General features: G+C 40.5%; 1 protein-coding gene across 3 annotated transcripts in view; it reads right to left on the bottom strand.

The window, feature by feature from the left end:
* FERMT1 (FERM domain containing kindlin 1) overlaps positions 1–25,845 on the bottom strand; it is a 59,041-nt gene extending 33,196 nt beyond the window's left edge. For 2 of the 3 annotated variants that reach the window (XR_005722345.1, XM_040247896.1), the window contains exons 1-6: positions 25,598–25,845; positions 15,249–15,417; positions 12,775–13,008; positions 9,416–9,562; positions 7,859–8,072; positions 5,813–5,915 (exon numbers count right to left, since the gene is read on the bottom strand). Coding sequence is in view for 2 of the 3 variants with exons in the window: in XM_040247896.1 (XP_040103830.1) it covers positions 5,813–5,915; positions 7,859–8,072; positions 9,416–9,562; positions 12,775–13,008; positions 15,249–15,399 (849 nt within the window). In the remaining variant the exon portion in view is untranslated. Of the gene's footprint in view, positions 1–5,812; positions 5,916–7,858; positions 8,073–9,415; positions 9,563–12,774; positions 13,009–15,248; positions 15,418–25,075; positions 25,256–25,597 lie in introns of those variants that run through there. The other variant, XM_040247897.1, reaches the window with a different exon arrangement.
* Positions 25,846–27,005: the final 1,160 nt, after the last annotated feature.

Genomic DNA, 27,005 nt, shown 5'->3' with positions numbered 1-27,005 from the left:
GGTCAAAGCTATGCGGAATTATAATTCTGACAGATACTGTCAAATAGTCTTCCACAGAGACTTAATTTGTACTTTGACCTACAAGCAGTCTATGTATGAGAGAACCTGTTTCTCCACACTCTAGATAAATAAGATAGTGTATGGAACTTTTTGTTCTTTGTGGATGTAAGACTAAGAGCTATTGTAGTTCCTTTTCTATGAACTATGTGTTCACATCCTTTGCTAGTGCGTTGTTGCTATTTTATTACTGATTTGGAAGAACTCTTTATATATTAGAGAGTCTGGCCTTTTGTTTGTAGTAAGTATTACAATAACATTTTTCTACTTATTTGTAGTTTTTTGCCATGTACACAGTTTTCACTTTTAATTAAAATGTATCAATCTTTCCTTTTATGGATTCTTTTTGCATTTCTAAAGTAATATATTTGAAATGTTGTATTCAAGTACTCTCATATATCTGAGATTTTAATCAGTTCCAGTAGCCTACACCCTGTAGCTTGCTTGTATCTTTCCTCTGAAAGCCAGAGTAGAGAGGTTCCCTGGTCCAATTAACTGATCTAGCTCCTAAATACAGGGTGCCTTGTATATTTGCAGTGGTTTCCTGGGTGCTATCTTTGCTCTTCTTAATTTGATTGTAGATTCTTTGAAAACATGAACTCTATCTTAAGTTTCTGTACCTTCTACCCAGTACACAGTAGAAGGCTTAAACTTGGTTTCATTTATAGCACTCTGTACTTTAGGAGGGGAAGGGAAGGAGGGCTGCCACAACTCTAGTTGGTTGGGAATCATCTTGCATCGCAAAGTCATATCCTGCTAGCCTGAATCTTCCAGTCATTTTTGGGTTGACAGCTGCTATTTGGCTGTTATATTCAAATACATTTTGTTCATAGGCTGTGGACAGAGAATTCCTTACCAGTTAAGCAAGCAGAGACTGGAGGCAAAGAGCCTAGGACAATGGCCCTGGTGACCTTTGTCTTTGGTGTGCTTGCCCCCTTCTGGGATTATGATTCTTTTTAATCTTCCACTTTTTAAATTATTTTTACTTTTTTAAAAAAACATTTGGCCACACTGAGAGGCATGTGGGATCTTAGTTCCCCAACCAGGAATCAAACCCACACCCTCTGTATTGGAAGCATGGAGTCTTTAACAACTGGACCATCAGGGAAGTCTCATAATTTTCCACTTTTTAGACAACATATATTTAATACTGCTCTTCCATGTTTGCTAACTTAGGCTGATGATTTGACATGTCTGAATTTTTTGACTGTGATGTCATTCACATGTTTCTGACAAATTTTTTAGAAGTAGATAACTGAGTTTATTTTCAGCAATGAGCTCAATTGCCAAAGCAAGGAATTTAATGTAGAATCTCTTGGCAAGGAAACTGATAGGAAGGCTTCAAGACCTAGTTGATCCAATCACAGAGCAAGTGACCAAGGATCACTCTCCTAGCACCCTTGCAACATGTAGGGGTGGAGGGCAAAGGATTTATCAGAAGTGCTCCCTATTTTCAAGGAGTCTGCAGTTTGTGGAGAAAATTCATGAACATGGTACAATTAGAAGTATGAGTCCTGAAATCACACTCAGTTGTGGCTCAGAAAATGGAAGGGCCAGGGTGACCAAGAATAGAGAAAAGCTCTTATTCTAGAAGGAATAAGACTTGAGTGTGATCGTAGGGCAGGGTTTCTGAATCTGGGAGTCTAAATCAGGTAGTCTATAAGCTACATCTCCATTTGCACCACCTGCTAATGGAAATTTAGCATTTCCATCCATGATGAATGTAAGCAACAAACCACAGTATTATAGAGTACTCATGACTACCAGAATCACAGACTTTTCATATTCCTTACAGTTGCTATTTTCCAATAATGCTCACATGCATCACAACCACTTCAATATTAAGCTAGTTATGAGAATGGCCACTATATATTCCTGTTTATTCAATTAATGAAAGAGATTTACTTATATCCATTTTTAAAAAGATTTTGGTTATTATAGTTCAATATAATTATTCCTTATTGTAATCTTATGTTTTCTTTCATAAATTTGAAAACCTTATTATCATGTCCAGCAGTTTTGGGTCCTCAGCTGCTATCTTAGCTCTTGGCACACGGTTGCTGTTTGCTGTTTAGTTGCTGAGTCATGTCCGATTCTGTGCAACCCCATGTACTGTAGCCTGTCAGGCTCCTCCATCCATGGGATTTTCCAGGTAAGAATACTGGAGTTGGGCTGCCATTTTCTTGTCCAGGGGATCTTCCTGACCCAGGAACCATTTCCTATATTGGCAGGCAGATCCTTTACCACTGAGCCACCTGGCAAGCCCTTGGCACACAGTAGTTGTTTGATAAATAAATGAAAACATAAACAACAGGGATACAAGTCTGAACAGACAAGGGAGCCACATTCCTGACTTAGCAATTAGAAAATGCATAAATATGCTTTATTTATGTGTTATCAGATTTCAGAAAAAAAACTTATGTATTAGAATAGATAGGATACAACAAGGTAGAATAAGCTACCTAGAGACTAGGCAAGGAAAGAGTAAGTTGAGTGAGGAATGAGACTTAAATTGAGGTCATAGGAAATGTAAAGATTTAGTTCTTTGATTTTTTTCATCAGTGTCTTATAGTTTTCTGTATATAGCTCTTTTGTCTCCTTAGGTAGGTTTATTCCTAGGTATTTTATTCTTTTAGTTGCAATGGTAAATGGGATTGATTCCTTAATTTTTCTTTCTGATTTTTCATTGTTAGTATATAGGAATGCAAGTGATTTCTGTTTATTGATTTTGTATCCTATGACTTTACCAAATCCACTAATTAGTTCTAGTAATTTTCTGATAGTGTCTTTAGTGTTTTCTATGTACAGTATCATGATGACATAAACAGATGGAGGGATATTCCATGCTCCTGGGTTGGAAGAATCAATATTGTGAAAATGACTATACTATCAAAAGCAATCTACAGATTCAATGCAGTCCCTATCAAATTACCAATGACATTTTTCACAGAAGTAGAACAAAAAATTTCACAATTCTGTATGGAAATACAAAAGATCCCAAATAGCCAAATCAATCTTGAGAAAGAAGAATGGAGCTGGAGGAATCAACTTGCTTGATTTCAGACTATACTACAAAGCTATAGTCATCAAGACAGTAAGGTATTGGCTCAAAAATAGAAGTATAGACCAATGGAACAGGAAAAAAAGTCCAGAGATAAATCCATGCCCATAAGGGTACTTATCTTTGACAAAGGAGGCAAGAATACACAATGTGAAAAAGACAGTCTCTTTAATAAGTAGTGCTGGAAGAACTGGATAACTACAAAAGAATGAAATTAGAACATTTAGTAACAGCATACACAAAGATAAACTTGAAATGGACTAAAGACCTACATGTAAGACTAGAAACTATAAAACTCTTAGAAGATGACAGGCAGAATACCGTATAACATAAATCATAGCAAGATCCTTTATGACCCACCTCTTAGAATAATAGAAATAAAAACAAAGATAAATAAATGGGACCTAATTAAACTTAAAAGCTTCTGCACAGCAAAGGAAACTATAAACAAGGTGAAAAGACAACCCACAGAATGTGATAAAATAATAGCAAACAAAATAACTGACAAAGAATTAATTTCCAAAATATACAAGAGCTCATACAACTTAATACCAGAAAAACAAACAACCCAATCAAAAAGTGGGCAAAAGACCTAAACAGACATTTCTCCAAAGAAAATATACATAGATGGCTAATAAACATATGAAGAGATGTTCAACATCACTCATTATTAGAGAAATGCAAATCAAAACTACAATGAGATATCACTTCATCTCAGACAGAATGGGCATAATTAAAAAATACACCAACAACAAGTGCTGGAGACGGTGTGGAGAAAAGGGAACCCTCCTACACTGCTGGTAGGAATGAAAATTGTTATAGCCACTATGGAAGACAGTAAGGAGAGTTCTTAAAAATCTAGGAATAGAACTACCAAATGACCCAGCAATATCACTTCTAGGCATATACCCTGAAGAAAACAGAACTGAAAAAGATACATGTACCCCAGTATTCACTGCAGCACTATTTACAATAGCCAAGACAGGGAAGCAACCTAGATGTCCATTGACAGATGAATGGATAAAGAAGTAGTGGTACATAAATACAATGGAATATTACTCAGCCATATAAAGGGATGCATGTGAGTCAGTTCTAATGAGGCAGAGGAACCTAGACCCTATTACACAGAGTGAAGGAAGTCAGAAAGAGAAACGCAAATATCACATATTAACACATATATATGGACTCTAGAAGGACAGTACTGAGGAATCTTCACAGAGCAACAGTGGAGATGCAGACATAGAGAACAGACTTATCGACAAGGGTGGGGGAGAAGGAAAGGGTGAGATAAATGGAGAGGGTAGCATGGATGTACATACAGTAACATGTGTAGATAGACAGCCAATGGGAATTTGCTGTATGACTCAGGGAACTCAAACTGGGCTTTGTAACAGCTTAGAGGGGTGAGAATGGGTGGGAGGTGGGGGGGAGATTCAAAAGGGAGGGGACATATGGACACCTATGGTTAATTCATGTTGATGTACAACAGAAATCAAACCAACATTGTAACCAATCATCAACAATTAAAATAAATGAATATTAAAAAAAAGATTTGGTTCTAATAGGCAACACAAAAAGAAAATCCTCATAGCTGTGTAATTCACATTGCCCTTAGGAAAATTAAAACAATTGGTTAGGAAAAGCTGTAACAGTGATTTCTCCTCAAGATTTAATCAAAGAAGAACCAAAATTTGCTTTCTTACTATGGTTTGATGGAAGTGATGCACTCCAGACACAAGCCAGGTCCAGGGGCAGAAAGCTGGATCTCAACCAAAGACGGAGCAAGAGCTCCAGAGAAGGACAAGAAATAGGGCTTATTTTAAAGAAGACACCAGTTAGAGAAGCAGTGAGCCCAGAAGGCCTCTGGAGACCAGATGTAAATTGAGGACTAGGGAGAAGACAGTGGCACAAGAGACAGAGAGAGACACTGCCATGCACAAGGAAAGGATGGGCGCAGAAGGCGACTTGGAGCAGGCTCCTTGAAGAGCAGCCCTTTGGTAATTGGACAAAAGCAGCCAGCTTTTGGTGGAAATAATACAATCCTGTGCACTCAGGTGACCAGTTTGTATTTTCTACTTTGGGCCATTTTAAATGCTGGTTCACAGCTCTACAAAAGAGAGCTGGGGCAAAGAAAAGGCAGACATTCAGAGGCCTTGTTTCACCACTCAGCTGTCCTGGGGAAACCTCAGGGAGGGGATGAGCACTTAATATGGGAGTTGGCAACCAGCTGGGTTCTTTATTGACCCAGGTGACCCCTCTGTCTCACCAATCAAAACTCATTCAGCACTGTGGTGGGGAGCCAAGTGTGTGCTATCATGGGGTCCTGGCTTCTTCGCCAGAACCCCTATACCTCTTAACCTGGCCCTGACAACTCCTTTCTTCTTAAGCATGAAGGGCTCCGGCTTCATGCTTGTGAGCCACTCACTCTCTTCTTGTTCTGGGTCCCTGTGGAGAGGGGCAGCACACGCCATGCATGAAGGTCCTCAGAGACTCCCTAACTCAGGGGAAGCTCACCATTCCCACTAGAGACCAACAGGAAAATCCAGAGACCAGTATATACTTATTGGTCTAACCCTGCAGAGCTAAACAGGTTACAAGAATTAATCCTAATTTTGGTAACTAAATGATTCAGTTTTACATTTCAAAGCATTTACATTTAAAAAGGAGAGAGAGAATAGAGAAAAAGTATCTTACTTTGGGATTCAAGTCAAAGAAAGTGTAGTATTTAAATCGTAACAGCAGCTGCTCATCCTCCTGGATGCCTTGTTCCATAAGGGAACGTGAGGAGTCTAGCCAACTAGAAAACAACAAGATAAGTTTTAAAAGTCAATCAATTTTACACACATATTTTAGTATTATATAATATGATATATATGCATATACATGTAAATGTATGCATGTATGTTTATATACACCCTTGCACAAAGTCTGGGTAAGTAACATAATCTAAACCCAGCAAAGGAGATGACTTGATAATAGCTTGTGCCTCCATTTTATCACACAGCTTTCTAAGTGCTTTTTTGTATTTATGTATTTTCTCACTGGCACTTTAGAGTAAATCAGTGAATGAGCCAGGGCAGTTATTATTTTCCTAGTTTTAGCAATGAGGAAAATGAGCCTCAGTAACATTAAGTGACATGTTCAAGGTCCTGTGCCTCCTGGTGGAGCCAGAATGAGAATCTGCAGTTGCTGACTGCTGCACGTTCTTATGCTGTGTGTACTTGCCGACTGCCGACCACTTCCACACCAGGTGATCTGACCCCAAAGTGGCTTTATCTTATTGTCTAGAACTTTCTGTAACTAGGGAAATATTCTATATTGCCCAGTCCAATGGAATAGCCACTAGTCACACAAGGCTACTGAAGATTTAGCTAGTGCCATATTTTAATTTTAATTATATTCAAACATTAATGTAAATGTCCACATGCTGCTGGTGACTCCTGTACTGGGTAGCACAGTTCTAGAGTCTGAAAGATAAATACTGGGTAATGGTGAGGAGAGAATAAAAGTTAACAATGAAATGAGGTGGGAATGAGGGCCCTCCAATACCACTGAAAATGGCTTGAACTTCTATATATGAATATATAGAGATCAGTTTATATGTTTTATGTATTGTATATATGTCTATATAAATTGACTTTATTTATATATAAAATATTCTATTATATAATCATATATTCCCCTGTGGGAGAATGAGAATAACCAAGATGTAGTCTCCATCCGAAAGGAGCTGAGAGTCAGTGGGGTAACCAAGCCTCATATTGAAGAAATAAGGTGACACTGAGGCAGTAGGACGGGCCTTGAGGGAAGTGGCTGATCTTCCGAGAAGACTGGAAGTGGCTGGGCCTTATAGGACAACCAGGGACAGGCCAGTAGAGCAGGAGGGAGGGAGAGGCTCCTGGAGCAGAGGGAAAGCTGGAGGCAAGGCAGTGACACACGAATGAGCATGCGCGTTGGGGGGATGGGGAGCACGAGAGCACAGCGGGACAGACAGATGGACATACACGGAGTCTGATCTCACGGGATCAAAGGAGAGTATGAACTAGGAACCGAATGCTAACAAATGTGACTTGACTTGGACAACAGTGAGTGAAAGAAGTGGTGGTTTGAGAAACAGTTTGAGTGTATTTTCTGAGACCACTTCAAAGCTTAAGGACTTACTAACTGGAATGCAGAATGGAAAAGAGGTGCTCTACCAAAGACAGCAAGGCCACTTGGGGCTCCCCTGCTGCCACGGAGGGAACCAGCCCACTTATAAGCTGATCTGCTGCTGCTGCTGCTGCTGCTGCTAAGTCGCTTCAGTCGTGTCTGACTCTGTGCGACCCCATAGACGGCAGCCCATCAGGTTCCTCTGTCCCTGGGATTCTCCAGGCAAGAACACTGGAGTGGGTTGCCATTTCCTCCTCCAATGCATGAAAGTGAAAAGTGAAAGTGAAGTCGCTCAGTCGTGCCCGACTGCCCATAAAATTTACACACGTGTCTGAACAAAGAATTAGCATTCACATTCCAGTAAACCACTGAGTTAACCCAATGTGTAAATGTCACACTTTAAATGTATTGAAATGACAAATGGTTACATTTTGTCTTTTTTGTTGCTAAAATCAGTGCTGACCTTTGTGAATAGTATACAATTCCTAGGTGTGCTGACTTGAGAACTTAACCTCTCCGTGCCTCATCTCCACAGCATCTCTCTTACATTAACATCAGTTCACAGAGAAGTAAAACAAGTTAAGTCCTTACCCTGCGTTAAGCTTGGCTTTGTCAGCCAGAGACCGAGGCTGGTACATATCAGCAAGTGCTTCTGGTGATTGTGGGGGCTGGCTGAATGCCAGGATGCTGCAGTTTTGTTCTGCCAGAGGGCTGTCACTGAACCAAGTCATTGTGGACGATGCTGGTGTTCCGTTTATGGGGTCATATGTGGGGGTCATGGTTTTACTGTATAAGCCAGGACTTACTGCAAAGCAAAGGAAAGTACGAACTAGGATATGAGATTTGGGATAAGAATCTTTAGAACAATAATTATCAACACTGCTTGTACTAAAATGGATTTTGAACTTAAATGTTTGTATCATTTAGAAAAAGCAGATGAATGATGGCAGGAGGTAAACACAGATAAAACTCCAGTCTGAATATTTAGTCCCTGGAAAGCTTGGAAACTCATAGGCTGTAAAAACTTCCAAAATCACTTCCAAAATCTTCTTCCCAATAATTCAAAATTCTCTTATATCAGTAGTGAGTTCTGGCACTATTAGAAAACTGGAGCTCTCACAGAATACATGCATATACTTTATTTTTTGGCAAATCTCTTAAATTGCAATGCTTACCAATTTAAAGAACTTAGCTAGTTGATGGTTTATAAATCATCTGACTCTACTTTGCATAAGGGAAATATAAATAATCCCTTTCATTCTTTGTACTGGAATATACTATGCAAGAAACTCTCAATGTTGCAAGCATGCTAGAGATTCATTCTTATATACAGGCATATCTCAGTTCACTATGCTTCGAAGATATGTTTTTTTGTTTTCTAACTTTTTTTGTTTTTAACTTTGTGACTCTGTGTTACATTTTGGTAACTCCTCCAATATTTCAAACTTTTTTTCATTACTATTATATTTGTCACTGTGATCAGTTATCTTTCAATTTACTACTATGACTTGCTGAAGGCTCAGATGATGTTAGCATTTTTAGCAATAAAATATTTTCAATTAAGGTATGTACATTTTAAAAAGACATACTGCTATTGCACTCGTAATGGTAGCAATATAGTGTAAACATAACTTTTATATGCACTGGGAAACCAAAAAAATTTTATGCAACTCGCTTTATTACAGCAGTCTGCAGTATCTCTGAGTATGTCTGTAAAAATAAAAGGATGACACTTTTCTAGAATTTTTACCACCTCTCCTGTTACATGTCCAATGCAAGATTTAAATTGAGTTCAGGAAAGAGTCATGTGAAGGTAGAATCAGGAAAAGAAGTATATTTGAATGATCTAACAAATTTCCTTATCCCACAAATTCATGGTCATTTCTGCTAAAGTTTTTCATTCATCAGCAGCATAATATATACAATTAAAATAATGAGCTATATAACATACCTTATTAAAAAATTTCTGTTCTAAAATTAGTTGGATATTCTTTCCTTATCACTGGAATCCTTAATTTTAGTCCTTGATTAGGGAGAGAGGAGGAAAGGCTAAGTAGAGGGGAGGAGAGTTCTTGGGACTTAAGAATTTAAGACATTCTTGGATTTAATAATAAATTAAAATAATGAAACACCTATCATGAATCTTACCAGATGGACCTGAAATTGTTGGAGAACCCTCCAGGTTTAAAATATCTTCAATTACTGGCTCCTTATTATTTTTGTCTTTTTTCTTCTTCTTTTTAAAATATTCACCTGAAGGCTTTAATAAGGACAGTTCTTCTGCTCTTCTAATATCTAAAAATAAATATAAAAAAGAAAAAAAGAAAAGCAAGAAGTAAAAAGAAGATTCCTTCTAAGACTTTGAGTCATGTTGGGCATTTGAAACCATTTCTCAAAAAATTCCTGAGAAGTAAATGGAACTAAATGACATTCCTTTTGAAGAAATTGAAGATCAGTGACCCCCAAAATGGGTGTGTGGGGATCAAACAGTGGAGGGAGATTCATTCTAGGAAAATTTCTGGTTTGTTTTTAAATCTATTGTGAAACTATTTCAAACATATTCAATGCTAGTATGGTGGCCCCTTCCCATGCTCGCCGCCCCCTTAAACCTTTCCTAGTGTTTTGCTGTTCTTGTGTCATTTACTTACTAGCAGTTTCCCCTCCTCCTTCCTTCTTTCCTTTCCCCCTTCCTTTTCTGTTTTTCGGTTTTTAAGCAACCAGCAAGGACTCCATCTTTTTCTTTATGGACCAGTGGTCCTCAGAGCCTTTCTCTGCCCAGTGGCTTCTTCCATCCCTGTGGCAGACATCCTAGGCACCTTGTCCATCTCCTGGCCCTCCCCATTTTGGTGCACTCTGACCTCCTTCCAGTGGTAGCTAGGATGCATCTCTTTATCCAAGGGCTTGCTCTGGATGCCAGAGTCCTCACTCCCCAGACAGAGATGCAACAGGTCACATGAGTTCAGAGAGTTAACACTCCCCAAGAGCAGCCCTCAATGACTCAGTGACTGGTGGAATGGTATATTAACACCTCAGCTCCCTTACGCCTTGGTTGCACAGCTCCAAGGCATGACCACACCACTTCGCAGAGGGCCCCAGCTGTCCACAGTGTGAGCTGATTAATGACACTCGCTTATTAGTGGCCTTCACTTCCCAGTCTCACTTCACCACTCCCAGCCAGTGTTTCCTGGCATAACCTTCTAAATAAATAATATTTATACTTGAATTCTTATCTCAGGTCTTCTGGAGAATTCAAGCTAAGAAGATAGTCCCCACTGTCCTCCATTAATCAAATATACTTCTAACTGCCATTTCCAATTAGAACTGATTGTACACTGGGCTGTTATGATCCCGGGTAAAAATCAAGGAATGTGGATGTAGAGGAATGTAGAATCTCTGGGCAGCTTTCCTGGAGGTAAATGCACTAATTCCACAGGTATCCCCACCTCTTAGTTCAGCTGAGGTTGAATCTGGCAGTTGAGCTACCAGTAAACAAGCCTGACTATCAGGTTGCAACACACACCTGTAACCATTCCAAATGCATAATTCATACACAAAACCAGGAGATGAATAAAAATTTCCAGTGGAAGCATTAGTAACAAAACAAAACAAAAACCCCACTGATATCTAAGCCCAAGGTTGGTATCTTGTCTTTTCTTTGAGAGAAAAAAAAATCATCCTGTTGCTAGATTTGATTTAAGTTCAGTTGGTCAGATATAAAAAGTGATTATTAGGGAATTCCCTGGAGGTTCAGTGGTTAGGTCTTGGAACTTTCACTGCAGGGGGCATAGGTTCAAAGTTCAATCCCTCATTGAGGAACTATGATCCTACATGCTGTGCATCTTGGCCAAAAAAAAAAAGTGATTATTAGAAATGCCAAGTTGAGTCATTTAGAGTTACCATGAAAGTGTAATCTGGAAAGAAAAGAATGTATGAATGCTTCTGTTTATTTAAAAACTTCAAGTTTTTGACCCCAGCTATAATGTATGTTTCTAGTCTACTGTGGTATCTGAAATGTACATTTTATTTACTCATTCACTGTTTTCAAATTTTCACTTGAATATTATTGAAAGCCAGGTACCTTGTGCTTATATCATTTGCTCACCATGCATCAAGGAAAATTCTGGAACTTACCTTTTGTAATGGAAGCGTCCAATCATTTGTCTGGTCAGCAAAGTTACTAAGCAGGTGATATGTGTTGGGCATTGTGGTAAGTGTTAGGAACAGACATGCTCAAGAAACAGCTGTCTTCATCCTATATAATACCATACCAGCCTGCACCGCTCAACACTGGCACTCTCAATAATATGTACATTGTTAGACTTTTTCCCCTTTTTTCCCTCCATTACCTACCCCCTTTTAACATCTTATTTTTTACATGATTTATTTTCTGTCTCTGTATGCTACAGCGGAAACTCAGGGAGGGCAGAGGGTTTGGATTATTTTTATTGCTAACCAATCTTTGCTGCAAAGTCGCTTCAGTCGTGTCCAACTCTGTGGGACCCCATAGACGGCAGCCCACCAGGCTCCCCCATCCCTGGGATTCTCCAGGCAAGCACACTGGAGTGGGTTGCCATTTCCTTCTCCAATGCATGAAAGTGAAAAGTGAAAGTGAAGTCGTTCAGTCGTTTCCGACTCTTTGCGACCCCATGGACTGCAGCCTACCAGGCTCCTCCGTCCTTGGGATTTTGCAGGCAAAAGTACTGGAGTGGGTTGCCATGGCCTTCTCCAAACCAATCTCTAGCATTCACCATAGTGCCTGCCAAGTCAAAATATATATTTGCTGAAGGAATGAATAAGCAGTTTACAGTTTAATGGGGAAGATAGATCACTCATGCACATAGTGTGTATACTGTGTTCAAATCCTAAATATTAGCGTTGGAACTCAAGAGTATACCTACATACACTTTCAAAAAATATACTTCCTTACCCAGAGTTTGCTACTATTATGGAAGTCCCAGAAAGAAGAAATGGTTTGGGCAAGTGTTGTCCCTAAAGACTGTTAAAATTTTTGATCCATAATTAAGTGTACATTTCTGCTTAAAATAAACTCCATAAATGATGTTTATGGACAGAGTTATTTACTGGAGCCAAATGTTAGGGAGGCAATTAAGACATTGCATCACCATTATCTCAAAAACAACATAGACATATCAGCTCTATGGTGATAATGATTTAATGGAACTCTTCGTTTGTCTTCAATATAACAATTTCAGTATGGCTTAGGGAAATGAGTTTTGGGGTGGAAATCTTAATGGAATTGTCTTTTCTGTTTACAACTCTCTTTTGATATAGCTTTAAGCTTTGGGAAAATGAACCTGATTTACTCTGATAATGTTCCATCTGGTTTAACTTCACTTAAATGGCTAAAGTCCCTAGAACTGGGCTTGAAAACTGTGCTCCTAATAAGGGATGTAAAGCCAACCGCTTGTGGGCAGAAGTGCGTGTATTTTCCTGTCCTCTTTTGCTGAGAGTACAGAGGGTAGAGGTTCCCGCCTGTGGGGACTCACTCAGGGCTCTGCAGATGTCGCTGACAGCTCTGAAGACCACAGTCGAGAAGCTGACTCGCAGTCGCACTGTCTTCATGTTTGGCAGGCGGAGGCGAAGCATTTTATGCTGAGGGGTAAAGACAAGCTTTGCATCTGCCTGGACCCCACATTTGTCCAGAGTCCAGTGTGTTTTCAGAAGCCAGCAATGTTTCTGTTCCCACCAAAGGGCAAAGTCTGACCAGTCCTGGGCTATGTCTGCAAGAATAGAGAACAGAACGCAGTAAAGTGAGAGCAAGCACTTGCACCCTGGAGTCAAGTCCTGCATGTGCAAAACCAAAACCAATGCTGGTCTTCCACTCTCATCTCTTCCTACAACCCAAGTCTCCATCATTCTTGGCTTCTTGTCCAAGCCCCTAAGACAAGGCAGCTAGAAGACTGACTGAACCTCACCTTCTTTACATTTAAATACTATGGAAGGAACAGAAACATACAACGTTTAGTCACGATGAAATGCTAAAGTTTTCTTCTCCCAAGTCCCTCAGTGCCATGGTCCTTTCTGGGAAGGCCAGAAGCAAGGCTTTGTTTACTCAAGATGATTTCTTCCAGATCCCTGGTGGTCTGGTGGTTAAGAGTCCCCCTTCCAATGCAGGGCACGTGGGTTTGATCCCTGATTAGGGAACTAAGAACCCACCTGCTGTGGAGCAACTAAGCCCATGTGCTACAACTAGAGAAGCCCGTGCACCACCACCACCACAACAGTGAGGAAAAATAGATGAATCCTTCAGACACCAGCTCACAAGGGAATATCAAAAGCTTCCAGTCAAAGTACATACAGAACTACTGAGAAGTTTGCATTTCCCCCTTCTTAGGAATGTCCACCTCTTATCAGTACCACTGCATTACCAATTTCCAAAACTGTTGACACTAAAATCAGAGCTGAATGTTTTATCTCCCAATGGTAGCATCAACACTGAACCCTTCCACTTTTTCAATGCCCCTTGGCATCAAGAACGAATCTTTCCCCTTTGCCAATGTTAGAGTCATATTCAATCTTTTACTTTGCTAAATTAAGAGCCACCAGTACTTTTACTTAAAAAATGGTTTCTCCCTCTTTCTCTTTTTAAATTAGAAAACCTTTCTCTCAGTGCTATTAGTAGAAGTATAAATGCTGTAGGCTTCCCCCATGGCTCCATGGTAAAGAATCTGCCTGCAATGCAGGAGATGTGGGTTCAGTCTCTGGCCTGGGAAGATTCCCTGGAGGAGGGCATGGCAACCCACTGCAGTATTCTTGCCTGGAGAATCCCATAGACAGAGGAGCCTGGCAGGCTATAGTCCATGGGGTCACAAAGAGTCAGATATGACTGAAGTGACTGTGCACAGCGCAGCATAAATGCTGTAATGCTGTAACTATTTGGGAAAGTCCTATGATTTAGTAACTTTTCTCTGATCTATATGCCCAACAGAAATGCCTATACTTACCTAAGACAGGTACTATCTATAAAAGCCCCTATATGTAAAGAACCCAATATCCATAAACCATCAGGTAAATGGATAAATTGTGGGAAAAAATCATATAATGGAATATTATTCAGCAATAAGAATCAAAGAACCTAAACTATATGCAATAAAATGGATAAATCTCACAGACATATTGTGGCATGAAAGAAAGCAGATGCTTTAGGGTATATTATCCTGTATAATTCCATGTATATACAGTTTGAAAACATGTAAAATTATTCCTTTGGAGTAACAATTCAGGGTAATAGCTACCCTTAGTGGGACAGTGGCTGGGAGGTGTCAGATGTGGGACTTGGGTAGGGGAACAGGTACTGTTTTATATCTTGATCTGGGTGGTGGTTATATGACTTTGTGAAAATTCACTGAACTATACACTTTTGATAATTGCACTTTTTGTATGTATATTATATTCCAATGAAGACAACTTAAAAATACTTTATATCACTAGTATAAGTGAAAAGCCAACATCTGTGGTCTTAAATAGAAGACAAAAAAATAAATGCAAAGAAAATAAAACATTAAATTCTAGGTCCATCATGTTGACTCCTGATGTGAAGACTCTGATCCTAAAGACTTCTTTCCTTGTTTAAACAAGGGCTAGCAGCAAACGGTGGGTAAGGACACTGGTACCAGGCTGCTTGCTCATAGAGAAATCAAGCATTGACAAAAAATCACGTAACAGTCTAAGGCCCCAGGTGTGGTCTAGGTTACCCTAGATGTCACCATGGAGGGTGACCTTGTTCCAGTGCAAATAGGTTATTACACCTACTGGGGAGCTTCAGTTTGCTACCAAAGACTCAAGTTTTGACAGAGGGGGTCAGGGGGTTTTTTGGGCTCCTTCAGGGCTCCCCATTTCTCTCCTTCCTGCAGAAAGGGGCCATTGCAAGATGGATGATCAGAAAAACTTAGTCAGATAGCCTAGTTCAGTCATTCAGTGATGATGCAATATAAGAAACCATAAATAAGCAGCAACTTACTTATCTGTTCCACTAACTTGAGCATCACTCCCCCAATGTGCAGGTCTCCAGACACTCTCAGTGTGATGTCCTTCTGCTCCTCTTGATTTGGATGATCAACTTGGACCACAAGCTCCCAAGAAGCAGATGCAAAGTCACTGGATGACAGCATTGTGGCAAATACAGGTGTCTACATGAAAAAAGGCAGACAGACCAGAATGAAACTGAGGCTCATCAGGTAGATTCTTCAGAGCAAAACTTTCTTTTGAGTCCCCTCCTCAAAAATGCTGCAGAGTTCCTGATATTAAATTCAGCATCTTAACTTTAAAGACAAAAAGTCTTATAAAAACAATCTCTTCTAAATCTCTTGTACTTTAAACTTTCTACCCTCCCAGGTCCACCTAGCTATTTATTTTCTGTGCCTGCCCAATGCATCCATCCCTTTCTCCTGACTTTTCTTGACCTTCTATGAACTACTTTAGCAATAGGCAACAAATCATGACAATCCTTGACATAAAAAATCACATTTATTGAAGTGTAATTTGCATACAATAAAAGGCATTGAATTGAAATGTATACTTTGATGCATTTTATTGTATGCATATTATACTTAAAAAATAATTGATTTTAAAAAGAATATCTATACACAGGTATTATTACATTCACCCATAAAATAGTAAGGACATTTTCTGGTATGAAAATTAAAAAAAACCCAAAAAACAGAACAAAATAGTTTCTTTTTTAGTCATATAACATGTAGTTTTATCTTAAGCACATAAGAGATACAGGTCATTAATAATTTGTTCTTGTTCAGTCACTAACTCACGCCCCTCTCTGTGACCCCATGGTTGTATGCTAGGCATGCTAGGCTTCCTTGTCCTTCACCATCTCCCAAAGCTTGCTCAAACTCATGTCCATCCACATGTCCATCTTGATTCCAGCTTGTGAGTCACCCAGCCCAGCATTTCTCATGATGCATATAAGTTAAATAAGCAGGGTGACAATATACACCCTTGACATACTCCTTTCCTAATTTGGAACCAGTCCATTGTTCCATGTCCAGTTCTAACTGTTGCTTCTTGACCTGCATACAGGTTTCTCAGGAGGCAGGTAATGTGGTCTGGTACTCCTCTCTCATTAAGAATATTCCACAGTTTGTTGTGAACCACACAGTCAAAGGATTTAGCATAGTCAGTGAAGCAGATGTTTTATTTGAATTCCCTTGCTTTGTTCATGGTCCAAGAAATGTCAGCAATTTGATCTCTGGTTCCTCTGCCTTTTATAATTCCAGCTTGTATATCTGGAAGTTCTTGGCTCAGGTACTGCTGAAGCCTACTGCATAGGATTTTGAGCATAATCTTGCTACCATTGAGATTAGTGTAATTGTACAGTAATTTGAACATTCTTTGGCATTGCCTTTCTTTGGGATTGGAATGAAAATTGACCTTCTCCAGGCCTGTGGCCACTGCGAAGTTTTCCAAATTTGCTGGCTTAGAGTGCAGCACTTTAACAGCATCATTCCAGTTCAGCTGGGATTCTATTACCTCCATTAGCTTTGTTCACAGTGATGCTTCCTAAGGCCCACCTGACTTCACACTCCAGGATGTTTGGCTCTAGGTCAGTGATCACACTATCATGGTTACCCCAGGTCATTCAGAGCTTTTTTATACAGTTCTGTGTATCTTCTGTGTATGGAAGAAAGTGAGGAAGAACTAAAGAGCCTCTTGATGAAACTGAAAGGAGAGTGAAAAAGTTGGCTTAAAGCTCAACATTCAGAAAATAAACATCATGGCATCTGGTCCCATCACTTCATGGCAAATAGATGCAGAAACAGTGGAAACAGTGGCAGACTTTATTTTTGGGGGCTCCAAAATCACTCCAGATGGTGACTGCAGCCATGAAATTAAAAGACACCTACTCCTTGGAAGGAAAGTTATGACCAACCTAGATAGCATATTAAAAAGCAGAGACATTACTTTGCCAACAAAGGTCCATCTAGTCAATGCTACGGTTTTTCCAGTAGTCATGTATGGATGTGAGAGCTGGACTATAAAGAAAGCTGAGAGCCGAAGAATTGATGCTTTTGAACTGTGGTGTTGGAGAAGACTCTTGAGAGTCCCTTGGACTGCAAGGAGATACAACCAATCCATCCTAGAGGAAATCAGTCCTGAATGTTCATTGGAAGGATGATGTTGAAGCTGAAACTACAATACTTTGGCTACCTGATGTGAAGAGCTGATTCATTTGAAAGACCCTGATGTTGGGAAAGATTGAAGGTGGGAGGAGAAGGGGAACCACAGAGTTTGAGATGGTTGGATGGCATCACTGACTCGATGGGCATGAGTCTGAGTCGCAAAGAGTCAGATACGACTGAGTGACTGAACTGAACTCTGTGTATCAGTTCAGTTTAGTTGCTTAGTCATGTCCAGTTGATTCTTTGTGACCCCATGCACTGCAGCAGGCCAGGCTTCCCTGTCCATCACCAACTCCTGGAACTTGCTCAAACTCATGTCCATCGAGTCAGTGATGCCATCCAACCATCTCATCCTCTGTAGTCCCTTCTCCCTCCACCTTCAATTTTTCCCACCATCAGGGTCTTTTCTAATGAGTCAGTTCTTTTCATCAGGTGTCCAAAGTATGGGAGCTTCAGCTTCAGCATGAATCCTTCCAATGAATATTCAGGATTGATTTCCTTTAGCATTGACTGATTTGATCTCCTTGCAGTACAAGGGACTCTCAAGAGTCTTCTCCAACACCATAGTACAAAAACATCTATTCTTTGGCACTCAGCTTTCCTTATAGTCCAACTCTCACATCCATACATGACTACTGGAAAAACCATAGCTCTGACTAGACAGACCTTTGTCAGCAAAGTGATGTCTCTGCTTTGTAATATGCTGTCTTGGTTGGTTATTGGTTTTCTTCCAAGGAGCAAGCATCTTTTAACTTCATGGCTGCAATCATTATTTGCAGTGATTTTGGAGCCCAAGAAAATAGTCTGTCACTTTTTCCATTGTTTCCTCATCTATTTGCCATGAAGTGATAGGACCAGATGCCATGATCTTAGTTTTTTGAATGTTGAGTTTTAAGCCAACTTCTTCATTCTCCTCTTTCATGTTCATCAGGAGGCTCTTTAGTTCCTCTTCATTTTCTGCCATAAGGGGGTGTCATCTGCATATCTGAAGTTATTGATATTTCTCCCAGCAATCTTGATTCCAGCTTGTGCTTCATCCAGCCCAGCATTTTGTATGATGTACTCTGCATATAAGTTAAACAAGCAGGGTGACAATATACAGCCTTGATGTACTCCTTTCCTAATTTGGAACCAGCCTGTTCCATGTCCAGTTCTAACTCTTGCTTCTTGACCTTCATACAGATTTCTCAGGAGGCAGATAAGGTGGTCTGGTATTTCCATTTCTTTAAGAATTTTGCAGTTTGTTGTGATCCACACAGTCAAAGGCTTTGGCATAGTCAATAAAGCAGAAGTAGATGTTTCTCTGGAACTCTTGCTTTTTCAATGATTCAACAGATGTTGGCAATTTGATCTCTGGTTCCTCTGCCTTTTCTAAATCCAGCTTGAACATCTGGAAGTTCACAGTTCATGTACTGTTGAAGCCTGGCTTGGAGAATTTTCAGCATTACTTTGCTAGCACATGCTGCTGCTGCTGCTAAGTCGCTTCAGTCATGTCCGACCCTGCGCAACCCCATAGATGGCAGCCCACCAGGCTCCTCCATCCCTGGGATTCTCTAGGCAAGAATACTGGAGTGGGTTGCTATTTCCTTCTCCAATGCATGAAACTGAAAAGTCAAAGTGAGTTTGCTCAGTCATGTCCGACTCTTAGCGACCCCATGAACTGCAGCCTACCAGGCTCCTCTGTCCATGGGATTTTCCAGGCAAGAGTACTGGAGTGGGGTGCCATTGCCTTCTCCAGCTAGCACATGAGATGAGTGCAATTGTGCCGCAGTTTGAACATTCTTTGGTATTGCCTTTCTTTGGAACTGGAATGAAAGCTGACCTTTTCCAGTCCTGTGGCCACTGCTGAGTTTTCCAAATTTGTTGGCATATTGAGTGTAGCACTTTCACAGCATTATCTTTTAGGATTTGAAATAGTTCAGCTGGAATTCCATCACTTCCACTAGCTTTGTTTGTAATGATGCTTCCTAAGGACCACTTGACTTCACATTCCAGGATGCCTGGCTCTAGGTGAGTGATCACACCATCTTCTGTGCATTCTTGCCTCCTTTTCTTAATCTCTTCTGCTTTTGTAGGTCCTTACCATTTTTGTCCTTTATTGTGCCTATCTTTGCAATGAAATGTTCCCTTGCTCTCTCTAGTTTTCTTAAAGAGATTTCTAGTCGTTCCAATTCTATTGTTTTCCTCTATTTCTTTGCATTGTACACTTAAGAAGGCTTTCTCATCTCTCCTTACTATTCTCTGGAACTTTGCATTCAGTTGTGTATATCTTTCCCTTCCTCCTTGCCTTTTGCTTCTCTTCTTTTCTCCGCTTCTGTAAGGCCTCCTTAGAGATCTTTGCCGTTCCCTTCTCTGGTGGACTGGATGTCCACAGGACAACATGGCAGCAGCAGTCTGAAGAGGCACTGACAGCCTGAGAAGCAGCTTCACAGAGATCACGCCGGAGACGGAGATGGGAGCAGGGTAGCGACCAGCACCACCAGTTCCTAGCACAGAGCAGGAGGAGAGGAGAGGCTGGGGCCAGAGCTTGGCAGTGGTGGGGGATCAGCTCCAGGGTGACCTGCAGCAGCAGAGAGGGCGATCAGCCCCAGGGTGGCCAGGGGCAGCACATATTCAACTTACTTGAGTTACCATTTTATATTATATATATCATATAAGTTTTTGGACACACTTTTGGCAAAATATTTAAAACAGGAGTGATAGACATACAATCCCACTCTTCAAAGTACAGATGAGGTGAGTGCTTCAAACCCACAGTGTCCCATCATTGGAGGAACTAGGATGAGTGAAGCTGCTGCTGCTGCTGTTGCTGCTAAGTTGCTTCAGTCGTGTCCAGCTCTGTGCGACCCCATAGATGGCAGCCCACCAGGCTCCCCTGTCCCTGGGATTCTCCAGGCAAGAACACTGGAGTGGGTTGCCATTTCCTTCTCCAATGTGAATGAAGCTAAGCAGTATCAAAACTGAGTGTTTTGAGTATAATAGGAAGACTGGACTCCCAAATTTGCAGAACTTAAAAATGTCAGCTCTCTTTAAGTAGGAGGCAAATGATAATACCTCTCCTGGCTATTTTAAGATTTGAAATAAAAATCAGTCATTTAAGTGATGACAAATCTTTTTTGCTTTGTGAGGTAAAGACAGCTTATAAGAAATCCTGGTTTTCATAAGACCTGTTCTTGAAAACCATCAGTGTATGCAAAGGGCTTGGGAAAGGGTCTCTCTAAGGGAAAGTGCACAGGAACCCTGTGGATCTTATTTATATGCCGATTTTATTCAGCAGGACTTATTAACATGCAGGTTCTAGTCAGCAGATCTGGGAATGATGTGGAAACCCTGCATTCATAACAAACTCCAGCTGATGCTAGTCTTCATCTTACACTCTTAAGTCACAACAGCCACTTGAAGAATTAGCTCCAGGACTCAGTTCCTCCCTTCAACCAAATTAGATCAGTATTAAGCTAGGACCATGGTGACCTCTGAGGAACATTATTTTTAATATTAAGTACTAAACCCCATGGATAGGGGAGCCTGGCAGGCTCCAGTCCATTTGGTCACAAGAGTTGGACATGACTTAGTAACTAAACCACCAACCACTAATTATAGTAAAAACGCTCAAGAAAGTGGGCATAGAGGAAACCTACCTCAACATAATAAAGGTCATAAATGAGAAACCCACAACAAACATCATTCTCAGTGATGAAAATGTGAAAGCATTTCCCTGTAAAATCAGGAACAGGGACTTCACTGGTGGTCCAGTGGTTAAATGTCCACCTTGCAATGAAGGGGACACAGGTTCAATCCCCTGTAGGGGAACAAGATCCCACATACCCTGGAGCAACTACTGAGCCTGTGCACTCCAGAGCCTCTGTGCCAAAACTAGAGAGCCCACAGGCTGCAACTACTGAAGTCTGCATGCCACAACTAGAGTCCCTGTGAGGCAATGAAGGATCCCACATGTTGCAACTAAGACCTGATGGATATAAATAAATAAATAAATAAATAAATAAATAAATAAAAGATCAGGAACAAGACAAGATGCCCACTATAGCCACTTTTATACAACATAGTATTGGAAGACCTAGCCACAGCAATAAGACAAGAAAAAGAAGTAAAAGGAAGCCAAAGTGGAGAGGAAGCAGTGAAACTGTCACTGTTTGCAGATGACATGACACTATATATAGAAAACCCTAAAGATGCCACCAGAAAACTACTAGAGCTAATCAATGAATTTGGTAACATTGCATTTCTGTACACTAACAATGAACTTATCAGAGAAATTAAGGAAACAATCCTACTTACCACTACATCTAAAAGAATAAAATAGTTAGTCATAAACCAATCTAAGGAGGTAAAAGATCTGTACTTGGATCTATTTACTAGACACTGATGAAAGAAATGGAAGATAATACAAAGAGATGGAAAGTTATACCATGTTCATGGGTTGGAAGAATTAATATTGTTAAAATGATGATACTATGCAAGGAAATTTACAGATTTAGTGCAATCTCTATAAAAATACCAAAGGCATTTTTCACAGATCTAGAACAAATAATTTAAAAATTTGTATGGAAATACAAAAAACCACAAATAGTGAAAACAAGCTTGAAAAAGAAGAACAGTGCTAAAGGAATCATGCTTCCTGATTTCAGATTATACTACGAGGCAACAGTACTCAAAACAGTATGGGACTGGCAGAAAAGCAGACACTTTTATCAATGGAATAGAACAGAGAGCTCAAAACTAAACCCACACACTTATGGTCAATTAATCTACAACAGAGGAGACAAGAATATACAATGGAGAAAAGACAGTCTCTTCAATAAGTACTACTGGGAAAACTGGACAGTTACATGTAAAAGAATGAAATTAGAACACTCTATAACACTATATACAAAAATTCAAAATGGATTAAAGACCGAAATGTAACCAGAAATCATAAAACTCCTAGAAGAAACCATAGACAGAACACCCTTTGACATAAATGGTAGCAACATTTTTCTTTTTTGTATCTGTCTCCTAAAGCAAATGAGATAAAAGCAAAAATAAACAAATGGGACCTAATTAGACTTAAAAGCTTTTGTACAGCAAAGGAAGCTGTAAACAAAATGAAAAGACAACATATAGAATGGGAGAAAATATTTGTAGAAGATGTGACAGACAAGGGATTGATTTCTAAAACATACAAACAGCTTATAAAGCTCAATTAAAAAAACCCTACCCACTCAAAAAATGGGCAGAAGACTTAAACAAACATCTCTCCAAAGAAGACATATAGATGGCCAACAGGCACAAGAAAAGATGCTCAACATCGTTAATCACCAGAGAAGTGCAAATTAAAACCACAGTGAGATACAGTCTCATACCTGTCACAATGGCGATGATCAAAAAGACTAGAAATAACAAACGTTGGTGAGGACATGGAGAAAAGGGAACCTTCAATATTTGTTGGTGAAAATGTAAATTGGTGTAGCCAGTGTGGAAAACAGTATGGAGGTTTTTCAAAAAACTAAAAATAGAGCTATCATATGACCCAGCAATTACATTCCTGATATATATCAAAAAACAAACAAACAAAATAACAAAACAATCCCCCCAAAATACCAATTTGAAAAGATACAAAATATACATATTGTAAAGATATTATTTGCAATGGCCAAAATATGAAGCAGCTTAAGTGTCCATCAATATATGAGTGGATAAATATGTGGAATGGGATATTATTCAACCATAAAAAAGAATGACATTTTGCCATTTCCAACAACATGGATGGACTTGGAAGATATTATGCGAAGTGAAAAAAGGCAGACAGACAAATACTATATGATAACACTTATATGTGGACTCTAAAATAATAAACTACTGAATATAACAAAAAGGAAACAGATATATAGATAGAGAACACATATATAGAGAAAAACTAGTCGTTACCAGTGGGGAGAGGGAAGGATGGACGGGCAAAATAGGGGAAATTAAGAGCTACAAACTATTATGTATAAAATAACCTTTATAGCTTATAGGATATATTGTATAACACAGGGAATATAGCCAATATTTTATAAGTATAAATGAGGTATAGCCTTTAAAATTGTGAATCACTGTTGTACATCTGTAACTTATAATGCTGTACATCAACTATATTTCATTTAAAAGTTAAAAAAATTATAAAAAGCAATAATTAAACCACCAGTGTCCCTGTTCACATTTGTAAGCAAAAGAGAATCACAAGATAAATGCTGCAAATCTGAACAGGCTTAGAACAGATTTCATTTGTTCCACTCAACTTCAAGAGTTCAGAGGCGACTAAAGGATCCTAATGTTTGCACCTCCCAATGCACAGAAGAACATACAAGACTTCTTGCATGGGCAGTGTCATGCAATGATTATATTGGGCCTAACCACCTCACTGTCATCTTCAGCTTCAGGTGTTATTTATTGTGTACATCATTCAGAATGATGTACTTTGGGATAACTACTATCGTTGTGTTATCTCCATCCTCTCAGCAATCCCATTTAGAAATGAGGAAACACAGTTTCAGAAAAGCTAGGTAATTTATCAAAAGTCACACAGCAAGTTAGATCAATTCAGGTTCTAACTCCAAACTCTCAACCAGCACTCTGGGACATATTCTTGATAATATTACAAAGTTAATATGAAATACAACACTTAAAACTATGAGCTAAATTCTCAGTACCTTCACCAAACATTTTAACTAACATAAATCTTTCCCAGTTAGGAGACAATAAAGATACCTCTTTCACTGTCAAATTCTTAACATGGTATTGAAGTATTTGACTTTAAGATCCTTACAGCTTTTTAAATGCTATGCTTTGAGGCTTTGTTATTTAAAATGTTTTGTAAAAAAAAATGTTTTGTACATAAAGAAAATAACCTTTAAAAATGACTCCTCGCTGCTTGTTTTGGGAGCAATCAGACAGGATTTTTCTTTATCTAACGGGGGCAAAAAGGTATTTCTTATTTAAAAAACAGGCAATAGGTGGTGATTCCCTTACAACGAAATTCAGGCTAAAATTAGACAATCTGGTTTCCCCACATTCCATTCCTATCTTTTCTGCACCTTTCTTTTTGAGTGTGAACTTCTGCAGCAAGCTGTTGCTTGTTGAGGAAAGCCTCAAGCTTCGGCTGGGAAAGCAGACCTAGGGTGTTAAAGATCAGAACAAGAAGCAAAGCGCGCCAGCACACCTGCCTTCCCCGGGGAAACCAAGTGGCCCACTTCCGGCGGTCCTTTATAGAAAACTCAGTCAAGACAGACACAGGCAGACAGACAGAGAGGGAAACAGACCGACTGCTTCCTCTGGAAGAACAGAGAGTGAGTGGGTCCGAAGGCCACTGGCCTGTCTTTTGCCAAGTATGCAGGGTACCGGGGCCCAGGGGAATGTGGTGGGTGGGTAGAAACCCCTCCCCACCCGTAAGGTCAGCACCGCTGCTGGACTGAGAGTTTATTTTGCGCAGCCAGATGCTCAAGGTCGGAGAAGGTGGTCACAAGCTGATCACGAGATTTTTAATTCAACAGCTATTTATGTGCAGGAAGCCGCAGAAAGGCAGGAGCGGGGGTCTGGGGAACCAGCGGTGCCCGTCGCAGCCTCCCTTCCCCGCCAGTCTCCATTCCCCGCCGGGGCCCAGCTCCTGGGCACTCACTTCCTTTCTCAAGCCTGCGGCGTGCGGTCTCGCGGCCGGGCACGTGCGCCGCTGCCCTCCTGGAGACGCGGGCAGAGGCCACCCAGGCCGAGCTGGGGGCGCGCGGTGGCGGCGGCTGCTCCGCGAGGCTCTGCGGGCGAGTGCTGCGCGCGGACCTGCCGCCTAGGCTGGCGCCCGCCCCCGCCGACGGATCTCCGCCCCGCGCGGCCCTCCGGGCACAGCCGGCCAGCGCGGCGGGCAGGCGGCAGCACGACTAGCCCCAGCCTGCCAGGTCCCGCTGCCCGGGGAGGGGGTGCTCTGCAGACTTTACGGACAAACGGTGGTGGCTGGGCTGCCGCGCGACAGGACAGCAGGGAGAACCGGGGCGGATGCTCAGACCCCCGCCCCTCTTGAGACCGCTCATCCTGCCCACCCTCCTCTAGACCGCCTCTCGTTTCCCGGTCCCCCGAGGCCCGCCCGGGACTAGCCTGGTGATTAAGGTCCTGCTACTTTCCCCGCCCTCCGGGTGTACTTGTCACTCACATCCCGGGTGCGTCCACTTCCTCCGAGTCCTGGCTCTAGGCAAGAACAACCGCCTCCGCTCTAGAGAGCCCGGAGGACCTGTGGTTGCCAGCTGGAAGAAACAAAAGTGGTTCATCTCTGAGTAACAGGGTGGTGTAAACCTCTGAGAAGGGCGAGGCGCCCCGAACACGCACGTCGGAAGATCCCCGCGAAACCTAAGGCCGCTCCCCTTGCTGAAGTCTGGGTGGCTCACCTCAGATTCACCACCCAGCCCCACCGCTCACCTTCCTGTCGGATTCACTTCCGAAGGAAGCAGGAAGGGTGGGTGACCTTGGGCAATTGGCACACCTCTCCAAACCTTTCGCTGAGTATTTACTGCGCACCAGGCCTGAGTCTGAGCTTTGAGGATACAGGGTTATAAAACAGGAAATTATAGTTTTCTCATTTGTAAAATGGGTAAAGGGATGGGATTCTCACCACCAGAATTTCAGTCCATAGAGGGGTTTCATGCAGTAATACAGTCTTTAGCGATTTTCATCAAGTACATAAAACTTACCATATTTAATTTAAAATGTTGCAAAAATTAGAAGTGGAATCCTTGTTTTTGCTTGGCATTACCATAGTCAGCCATTATTATGGTTCTGAAAGTACTTTACATTTAATTTTAAAAGGCCAGTTGAACAAACATCAGCAAATATGGGGTTTTAGAATTAAAATGATTAAAAATTTGAAACTGAATTTCCTAATTTGGTAGTTTGTCAACTATAGAAATATGGTCAACTGTCATCTGGTTCCACTTTCTTGCATACCTAATACCAACTGAGCAAATATGCATTTATTTGGAGTAGAGAGTGTCTAAGACTTGCTTTCTGGAGACTGTGCATGACTGATTAGACCATAGACTCTTCAGGATTTTGGAAACGATCATAAAGTAGTGATGGCTTTCTCTACACCAAATTGGTTTTCCATTTTAGTGGAAAAGATCTGGATTGCGCTAAAGAATTTAACTGGTTTTAAGCTTTCTGCTTGGCCTAAATTCCTTTTTAAGCTTTTCATTGAAATATGCTTTTATATGCAAGAACACAAATCAAAAATATATGGCTGATGAATTTTCACATGCTGGACACATCTGTGAAATGAACATCCAGATGAAGAAACAAGATATTGCCAGTCCTCAGAAGCCCCTTAATCTCACTTTTTAGTTTTTAATACTATCAGCACTCACCAAGAATAGCCATTATCCTGACTTCAAATCCTTAAATGGGTTTTTGCTGATATCTGTACCATATATAAATGAAATTGGATGATATATACTATTTTGTGTCTAGTTTCTTTTGTTTAGCATTGCTTTTGAGTTTCATCTATATTGAATGTCTTAAGTTTTTTTTTTTTTTTTAGTACTTGCTTATTATTGTGATAGAGGTTCAAT

Source organism: Oryx dammah, unplaced genomic scaffold (genome assembly GCF_014754425.2).
Source record: "Oryx dammah isolate SB20612 unplaced genomic scaffold, SCBI_Odam_1.1 HiC_scaffold_10, whole genome shotgun sequence".
Taxonomy (NCBI): domain Eukaryota; kingdom Metazoa; phylum Chordata; class Mammalia; order Artiodactyla; family Bovidae; genus Oryx; species Oryx dammah.
This window is presented reverse-complemented; position numbering and strand designations above follow the sequence as displayed.